This window comes from Oncorhynchus clarkii, unplaced genomic scaffold (assembly GCF_045791955.1).
Source record: "Oncorhynchus clarkii lewisi isolate Uvic-CL-2024 unplaced genomic scaffold, UVic_Ocla_1.0 unplaced_contig_1776_pilon_pilon, whole genome shotgun sequence".
Classification (NCBI taxonomy): domain Eukaryota; kingdom Metazoa; phylum Chordata; class Actinopteri; order Salmoniformes; family Salmonidae; genus Oncorhynchus; species Oncorhynchus clarkii.
Window position 1 is genome coordinate 1 of NW_027260418.1, and position 10,136 is coordinate 10,136.

The following is a 10,136-nucleotide window of genomic DNA, read 5'->3' on the forward strand; positions in this document are numbered from 1 at the left end:
ACCCCAGATACTATAGGACCCTACCAAGCCCTGCTACTGGCTCAGTCTCAGTACTGTAGATGTGTCTGTGACCCCCAGATACAATAGGACCCTACCAAGCCCTGCTACTGGCTCAGTCTCAGTACTGTAGATGTGTCTGTGACCCCCAGATACAATAGGACCCTACCAAGCCCTGCTACTGGCTCAGTCTCAGTACTGTAGATGTGTCTGTGACCCCCAGATACTATAGGACCCTACCAAGCCCTGCTACTGGCTCAGTCTCAGTACTGTAGATGTGTCTGTGACCCCAGATACTATAGGACCCTACCAAGCCCTGCTACTGGCTCAGTCTCAGTACTGTAGATGTGTCTGTGACCCCCAGATACAATAGGACCCTACCAAGCCCTGCTACTGGCTCAGTCTCAGTACTGTAGATGTGTCTGTGACCCCCAGATACAATAGGACCCTACCAAGCCCTGCTACTGGCTCAGTCTCAGTACTGTAGATGTGTCTTTGACCCCCAGATACAATAGGACCCTACCAAGCCCTGCTACTGGCTCAGTCTCAGTACTGTAGATGTGTCTTTGACCCCCAGATACAATAGGACCCTACCAAGCCCTGCTACTGGCTCAGTCTCAGTACTGTAGATGTGTCTGTGACCCCCAGAGACCCCACCAAGCCCAGACTGTCTCAGTCTCAGTACTGTAGATGTGTCTTTGACCCCCAGATACAATAGGACCCTACCAAGCCCTGCTACTGGCTCAGTCTCAGTACTGTAGATGTGTCTTTGACCCCCAGATACAATAGGACCCTACCAAGCCCTGCTACTGGCTCAGTCTCAGTACTGTAGATGTGTCTGTGACCCCAGATACTATAGGACCCTACCAAGCCCTGCTACTGGCTCAGTCTCAGTACTGTAGATGTGTCTTTGACCCCCAGATAGAATAGGACCCTACCAAGCCCTGCTACTGGCTCAGTCTCAGTACTGTAGATGTGTCTTTGACCCCCAGATACAATAGGACCCTACCAAGCCCTGCTACTGGCTCAGTCTCAGTACTGTAGATGTGTCTGTGACCCCAGATACTATAGGACCCTACCAAGCCCTGCTACTGGCTCAGTCTCAGTACTGTAGATGTGTCTTTGACCCCCAGATACAATAGGACCCTACCAAGCCCTCATACTGCTGATCTACTGTATGTCGTAGTCCATTATATAATAACTGTAAGTCACATTTCTCTCTCTCTTCATACCTCTCTTTCTCAATCTCTGTCTCTCTTGCTCTCTCTCTTCATACCTCTCTTTCTCAATCTCTCTCGGTCTCTCGCTCTCTCTCTTCATACCTCTCTTTCTCAATCTCTCTCTCTGTCTCTTGCTCTCTCTCTCCTCCTCTTTCCCTCCCCCACATCCTACTCCTCCATCAGATCTTCGGGGGTCGTTATTTCTACATCCAGGCGTACCGCTCGTTGAGACACCGCACGGCTAACATGGACGTCCTCATCGTCCTGGCAACCTCCATCGCCTACATCTACTCAGTTGTGGTCCTCATTGTGGCGATGGCAGAGAGAGCCAATCAGAGCCCTGTCACCTTCTTTGACACCCCGCCCATGCTCTTCGTCTTCATCGCCCTGGGCCGGTGGCTGGAGCACATAGCAAAGGTAAGGCTATTCTACCCTACTCTACTCTACTCTATTCTATTATGCTATATTCTACTCTATTCCATTCTATTATGTTCTACTCAATTGTATTCTACTCTACTCTGCTCTATTCCATTCTACTCTATTATTTTCTACTCTATTGTACTCTATTCCATTCTTCACTACTGTACTCTATTCCATTCTACTGACCTCTATTTCATTCTACTCTATTATTTTTACTCTACTGTACTCTATTCCATTCTACTCTACTGTACTTTATTCCATTCTAATCTACTGTACTCTATTCCATTATACTCTATTCCATTCTATTATATTCTACTCTATTCCATTCTACTCTTTTCTACTCTACTCTGTTCTACTGTACTATATTCTACTGTAATCTATTCCATTATACTCTACTCTATTCCATTCTATTATATTCTACTCTATTCCGTTCTACTCTATTCTACACTACTCTATTCCATTCTATTCTACTCTGTTCTACTCTACTCAATTGTATTCTACTCTGCTCTATTCCATTCTACTCTATTATTTTCTACTCTATTCCATTCTACTCTATTCTACTCTACTCTGTCTACTCTGTTCTACTCTACTCCATTCCACTCTATTCTACTCTACTCAATTCTAGTGTTTCTCCTACGATTAGTTATGCGGGTTTCATTCCACTTTCCTTTACCTGGACCACAGCTAAAGTCCTTTTGGTTGGAAGTACTTCTGTTGCTCTCAGCTTTATGGATGGTGGATCACCAGGGGGTTATTCTAGGTCATATCTGATCAGTTTTTGTGGCATTTATGGTCATATGATTGTGTTATTATGGTGTCAGTGTGGGAAAGCAATCACCAGACTACAGGCTGAAGACTTATGCTGAGGTCGGCTGGTAATTCCCAGGTTTAATCAACACCCACTCATGTCATTGTCTCTGTGTTTCCTGTTCCTGTTCTGCAGAGTAAGACATCTGAAGCACTGGCCAAGCTGATGTCACTGCAAGCTACTGATGCCACTGTGGTCACGTTAGGTCCTGACCACTCCATCCTCAGGTGAACCTAAACCCAGGTTCATTTTCCCACAGTGAACACTGTGTGATGTTTATTTTTATATTGGCCTCATATAATCAAACCTGCCTTAGCCATGATTTCTTTACAATCTGTTTATAGCTGTGTCCATCAACTATTCTGAGAATATTTCACCACAATAAATCAGTACTGTGTCTGTGCTGTGTGCGTACGTGCGTGTGTGTGTCTGTGCTGTGTGTGTCAGTGAGGAGCAGGTGTCGGTGGAGCTGGTCCAGAGAGGAGACATAGTGAAGGTGGCGCCTGGGGGAAAGTTCCCCGTGGACGGGAAGGTGATCGAGGGAAGCTCCATGGCAGATGAGTCCCTCATCACAGGTAAGAACCGTTTTGTTGGGGAGCCAATGGGCCGTAGGGGTTTACTGTCATTATGGTCCTTTTGTGGTCTATTGGTGATTGACTGTGTTGCAGTGAAGGGTAAAGGCATGTAAATGCATGTTTTTTTATTTAACAGTAGCAAAATACCACTACATGACCCACCTAGTGTGGAGAAATGCATTGAAAATCTAGGTAGCATGACTCTATTCACTAACGACGATCGTTGTCATTGTGGTCATTTAGTAGTCTGTATCGGTGGTTGCTGGTAGTCATTGTGGTCATTTAGTAGTCTGTATCGGTGGTTGCTGGTAGTCATTGTGGTCATTTAGTAGTCTGTATCGGTGGTTGCTGGTAGTCATTGTGGTCATTTAGTAGTCTGTATCGGTGGTTGCTGGTAGTCATTGTGGTCATTTAGTAGTCTGTATCGGTGGTTGCTGGTAGTCATTGTGGTCATTTAGTAGTCTGTATCGGTGGTTGCTGGTAGTCATTGTGGTCATTTAGTAGTCTATCGGTGGTTGCTGGTAGTCATTGTGGTCATTTAGTAGTCTGTATCGGTGGTTGCTGGTAGTCATTGTGGTCATTTAGTAGTCTGTATCGGTGGTTGCTGGTAGTCATTGTGGTCATTTAGTAGTCTGTATCGGTGGTTGCTGGTAGTCATTGTGGTCATTTAGTAGTCTGTATCGGTGGTTGCTGGTAGTCATTTAGTAGTCTATATCGGTGGTTGCTGGTAGTCATTGTGGTCATTTAGTAGTCTGTATCGGTGGTTGCTGGTAGTCATTGTGGTCATTTAGTAGTCTGTATCGGTGGTTGCTGGTAGTCATTGTGGTCATTTAGTAGTCTGTATCGGTGGTTGCTGGTAGTCATTGTGGTTCTTTGGTGGTCTACCATGGTTGATGGGGTGGTCAATGTTCTCTCTGTGGTCAGGTGAGCCCATGCCTGTGAGTAAGAAGCCCGGCAGTTCAGTGATAGCTGGCTCCATCAACGCCCACGGATCTCTACTGGTGCAGGCCACCCACGTAGGAGCAGACACCACCCTCTGTCAGATAGTCAAACTAGTGGAGGAGGCACAGACATCCAAGGTAAACAAACCACTTTATGGCCAAGGTCAAGACGGGACATCTTTGATTGTAGGCTACAATTACCTGTGTAAGTTACAATATAATCAGTTACTTATTATATTTTCTAAGTATCTGAAACATCTCTTGTTGGACTAGGCCCCCATCCAGCAGTTTGCAGACAGACTGAGTGGCTACTTTGTACCCTTCATAGTCATTGCCTCAGTGCTAACACTGCTGGTCTGGCTGGTGATCGGCTTTGTCAACTTCCATGTTGTGAAGGAGTACTTTCCTGTGAGTAACCACAAGAGCTTATCAAACTCCTAACAAAGCCTTATGGCATTGATGTACTTTCTGAATGAAAAGACCAGTTCTGAATCATAGTGTTTGTGTGTTTCTGTTTGTGTGTTTCAACCTCACAGGGTTACGATGAGAACATCCCCAAGACAGATGTTATTGTCCGCTTCGCCTTCCAGGCCTCCATCACAGTCCTGTCCATCGCCTGCCCCTGCTCTCTGGGCCTGGCGACCCCGACAGCTGTCATGGTGGGCACGGGGGTCGGAGCCCAGAACGGCATCCTCATCAAGGGAGGGGAACCGCTGGAGATGGCCCACAAGGCAATGCACCTCTATTTACTACCTCCCAACCGAAACATACTTCCCCTAAACGTCCAGTGTTTTCCAAACTGTATTGTGGGCCGGGTACAGGGTAGAGTCGGTTATGGTGACTTAGTGTGAAGCTGTTTTCCAAACTGTATTGTGGGCCGGGTACAGGGTAGAGTCGGTTATGGTGACTTAGTGTGAAGCTGTTTTCCAAACTGTATTGTGGGCCGGGTACAGGGTAGAGTCGGTTATGGTGACTTAGTGTGAAGCTGTTTTCCAAACTGTATTGTGGGCCGGGTACAGGGTAGAGTCGGTTATGGTGACTTAGTGTGAAGCTGTTTTCCAAACTGTATTGTGGGCCGGGTACAGGGTAGAGTCGGTTATGGTGACTTAGTGTGAAGCTGTTTTCCAAACTGTATTGTGGGCCGGGTACAGGGTAGAGTCGTTTATGGTGACTTAGTGTGAAGCTGTTTTCCAAACTGTATTGTGGGCCGGGTACAGGGTAGAGTCGGTTATGGTGACTTAGTGTGAAGCTGTTTTCCAAACTGTATTGTGGGCCGGGTACAGGGTAGAGTCGGTTATGGTGACTTAGTGTGAAGCTGTTTTCCAAACTGTATTGTGGGCCGGGTACAGGGTAGAGTCGGTTATGGTGACTTAGTGTGAAGCTGTTTTCCAAACTGTATTGTGGGCCGGGTACAGGGTAGAGTCGGTTATGGTGACTTAGTGTGAAGCTGTTTTCCAAACTGTATTGTGGGCCGGGTACAGGGTAGAGTCGTTTATGGTGACTTAGTGTGAAGCTGTTTTCCAAACTGTATTGTGGGCCGGGTACAGGGTAGAGTCGGTTATGGTGACTTAGTGTGAAGCTGTTTTCCAAACTGTATTGTGGGCCGGGTACAGGGTAGAGTCGGTTAGGGTGACTTAGTGTGAAGCTGTTTTCCAAACTGTATTGTGGGCCGGGTACAGGGTAGAGTCGGTTACGGTGACTTAGTGTGAAGCTGTTTTCCAAACTGTATTGTGGGCCGGGTACAGGGTAGAGTCGGTTACGGTGACTTAGTGTGAAGTTGTTTTCCAAACTGTATTGTGGGCCGGGTACAGGGTAGAGTCGGTTATGGTGACTTAGTGTGAAGTTGAACATGTATGACAGGCATTTTCCACTGCTCTAACCCTAAAAGCCACAGCTAAAGCTACCAGCAGTAACACAGACAGAAAATGACAGTGTTGTCCGCTCCCTCCTTTCCTCCCATTCAGATCGGTGCGGTGATGTTTGATAAGACGGGCACCATCACTAACGGTGTCCCGCGGGTGACCAGGGTGTTGGTGCTGTGGGAGAGGGCACGGCTGCCCCTGCGTAAGGTCCTGGCACTGGTGGGCACAGCGGAGGCCAGCAGTGAACACCCACTGGGGATGGCTGTGGCCAAGCACTGCAAAGAGGTGAGGGTATTTCATTGATATCTACCAGGTATCTGTGCTTTAGCCGCTGTATAAACACAGACCAGGTCATTCTATCCACTTTACCCTGGAATTATTCTCCAGGTCGTTGATATAAATGAGAATGAATGTTCACAGTCAACTTACCTAGTGAAGTAAGGGCTCAATATAATGAAATAAATAACTAGTGTGAGCGAGCGCCTGTCCGTATGTATATCAGGAGCTGGAGACAGATGTTCTGGGTTCCTGTAAGGACTTCCAGTCGGTGCCAGGCTGTGGGATCAGCTGTAAGGTGTCTAACATTGAGGAGGTACTGCTGGAGGGTGACCAGGACTCCTGTCATACCCAGGTCACACTGCAGGGGGCCACGACTGATGAGAGCAGCCTGGTCGGCGATACTGTGTCAGTGTCAGTGTCAGGTCAGTGTTGCTTTACAACATCACGGTTTTTACCCCTTTACTTGGTGGTCGTACTCATGATGTACAGTACCCATCAAAAGTTTGGACACACCTACTTATTCAAGGGTTTTTCTTTATTTTTACTATTTTCTGCATTGTAGAATAATAGTGAAGACATCAAAACTATGAAATAACACATATGGAATCATGTAGTAACCAAAAAAAGTGTTAAACAAATCAAAATATATTTTATATTCTTCAAAGTAGCCACCCTTTGCCTGGATGGCAGCTTTTCACACTCTCGGCATTCTCTCAACCAGCTTCATGAGGAATGCTTTTCCAACAGTCTTGAAGGAGTTCCCACGCATGCTGAGCACGTGTTGGCTGCTTTTCCTTCACTCTGCGGTTCAACTCATCCCAAACCATCTCAATTGGGTTGAGGTCGGGTGATTGTGGAGGCCAGGTCATCTGATGCATACTCCATCACTCTCCTTCTTGGTCAAAAAAGCCCTTACAGCCTGGAGGTGTGTTGGGTCATTGTCCTGTTGAAAAACAAATGACAGTCCCACTAAGCGCAAACCAGATGGGATGGCGTATCGCTGCAGAATTCTGTGGTAGCCATGCTGCTTAAGTGTGCCTTGAATTCTAAATAAATCACTGGCAGTGTCACCAGCGAAGCACCATCACACCACCTCCTCCATGCTTCACGGTGGGAACCACACATATGGAGATCATCCGTTCACCGACTCTGCGTCTCACAAAGACACGCTGGTTGGAACCAAAAAGCTCAGATTTGGACTCATCAGACCAAACAACAGATTTCCACCGGTCTAATGTCCATTGCTCATGTTTCTTGGCCCAAGCAAGTCTCTTCTTATTGGTGTCCTTTAGTAGTGGTGTCTTTGCAGCAATTCAACCATGAAGTCCTGATTTACACAGTTTCCTCTGAACAGTTGATGTTGAGATGTGTCTGTTACTTGAACTCTGTGACACATTTATTTGGGCTGCAATCTGAGGCTGATAACTCTGATGAACTTGTCCTCTGCAGCAGAGGTAACTCTGGGTCTTCCTTTCCTGTGGCGGTCCTCATGAGAGCCAGTTTCATCACAGCGCTTGTTGGCTTTTGCGACTGCACTTGAAGAAACTTTCAACGTTCTTGAAATTTTCCGGATTGACTGACCTTCATGTCTTAAAGTAATAGTGGTATCATGTTTTAGGGAAGACCCAGATGCAGACAGTTTTGAAGAAACAAAGTTTAATACTAAACAGGGGCAGGCAAACAACAGGTCAAGGCAGACAGGGGTGAATAATCCAGAGAGGATGTGAAGGGTCCAGAACGGCAGGCAGTCTCAGGGTCAGGGCAGGCAGGGGTCAATAATCTAGAGAGGATGTGAAGGGTCCAGAACGGCAGGCAGTCTCAGGATCAGGGCAGGCAGGGGTCAATAATCTAGAATGGTGGGGTAAGGTACAAAATGGCAGGCAGTCTCAGGGTCAGGGCAGGCAGAACGGTCAAACCAGGAAGGACTAAAAAACAGGAGCAAGAAACAGGCAGGAGTAGGTAAACAAACGCTGGTAGGTTTTACGAACAAAACGAACTGGCAACAAACAAACAGAGAACAGAGGTATAAATACACAGGAGATAATGGGGAAGATGGGCGACACCTGGAGGGGGGTGGAGACGAGCACAAAGACAGGTGAAACAGATCAGGGTGTGACAGGTGGACTGTCGTTTCTCTTATTTGAGCTGTCTTTTACCAAATAGGGCTATCTTCTGTATACCACATCTTCCTTGTCACAACACAACTGATTGGCTCAAACGCATTAAGAAGGAAAGAAATTCCACAAATTAACTTTTAAGAAGGCACACCTGTTAATTGAAATGCATTCCAGGTGAAGGTGAATAAAACCTCATGAAGCTGGTTGAGAGTATGCCAAGAGTGTGCAAAGCTGTCATCAAGGCAAAGGGTGGCTACTTTGAAGAATCTCAAATATAAAATATATTTTGATTTGTTTTAAACTTTTTTGGTTACTACATGATTCTATATGTGTTATTTCATAGTTTTGATGTCTTCACTATTATTCTACAATGTAGAAAGTTGTCTAGCCTTGAAGTCCACTCCATTGCTAATGGTGTTTTGTGTGTTGTCCAGGTCCCTCTGCTAGCCCCTCCTATTCGGTCCTGATCGGGAACAGAGAGTGGATAAGGCGGAACGGGCTTCATGTAGGAGCTGACGTGGATGACGCCATGTCCAGCCACGAGACCAAGGGGCAGACAGCCATCCTGGTAGCTATAGATGGTACAGTCTCAGTCCAATGACAGACATTTACATTTGAGTAATTTAGCAGACACTGTTATCCAGAGAGACTTACAGTTAGTGCATTCATGATAGCTAGGTGGGACAACCACATACATATCAGTCATAGTAAGTACATTTTTCCTCATTAAAGTAGCTATCAGCAGAGTCAGTGCTGGTAAGTGGAAAAAGTCAAGTGCGAGTGTTAGTTCACAGAAGGTAGTTTTTTTGGGGGGGTCCAACAGAAGAAAAGCCTTCACATCCCACTGGGTCAGGTTATGGACACATATTGTAATAGTCCTGAACTGTCTCTCAACAGTGGTTTATCTATGACCCTCAGGACTGTGTCCTACTCCATCAGTGGTTTATCTATGACCCTCAGGACTGTGTCCTACTCCATCAGTGGTTTATCTATGACCCTCAGGACTGTGTCCTACTCCAACAGTGGTTTATCTATGACCCTCAGGACTGTGTCCTACTCCATCAGTGGTTTATCTATGACCCTCAGGACTGTGTCCTACTCCAACAGTGGATTATCTATGACCCTCAGGACTGTGTCCTACTCCAACAGTGGTTTATCTATGACCCTCAGGACTGTGTCCTACTCCATCAGTGGTTTATCTATGACCCTCAGGACTGTGTCCTACTCCAACAGTGGTTTATCTATGACCCTCAGGACTGTGTCCTACTCCATCAGTGGTTTATCTATGATCCTCAGGACTGTGTCCTACTCCAACAGTGGTTTATCTATGATCCTCAGGACTGTGTCCTACTCCAACAGTGGTTTATCTATGATCCTCAGGACTGTGTCCTACTCCAACAGTGGTTTATCTATGATCCTCAGGACTGTGTCCTACTCCAACAGTGGTTTATCTATGATCCTCAGGATTGTGTCCTACTCCAACAGTGGTTTATCTATGACCCTCAGGACTGTGTCCTACTCCAACAGTGGTTTATCTATGACCCTCAGGACTGTGTCCTACTCCAACAGTGGATTATCTATGACCCTCAGGACTGTGTCCTACTCCAACAGTGGTTTATCTATGAGGTACATACACTGAACATGGGATATGTGTCAATCCCCTGCGTCAACCTCACCGTTCCGTGTCGGGGACATGTTCCATCTCCTCTTCCTATGCCCTAGGTGTACTGTGTGCCATGCTGGCCATAGCAGACACAGTGAAGACCGAGTCTGCCCTGGCTGTCCATACTTTACTCAGCATGGGGATAGAGGTGGTCATGATCACTGGGGACAACAGACGTACTGCTAAGGCTATAGCCACACAGGTAAGAGAAAGATAGAGACCGCACGTATGCATGTGCAGCACATGGGGATGTG

General features: G+C 46.5%; 1 protein-coding gene across 1 annotated transcript; it reads left to right on the forward strand.

The window, feature by feature from the left end:
* Positions 1–1,400: 1,400 nt before the first annotated feature.
* LOC139401422 (copper-transporting ATPase 2-like) lies at positions 1,401–10,084 on the forward strand (the record flags this gene model as incomplete). The annotated part of the gene is made up of 10 exons (XM_071145686.1): positions 1,401–1,634; positions 2,581–2,672; positions 2,893–3,020; positions 3,945–4,099; positions 4,235–4,369; positions 4,498–4,692; positions 5,926–6,108; positions 6,326–6,524; positions 8,654–8,800; positions 9,942–10,084. Coding segments are annotated over 10 exons (1,611 nt in total), but the record flags the coding sequence as incomplete, so codon positions are not given.
* Between the last annotated feature and the right edge of the window lie 52 nt (positions 10,085–10,136).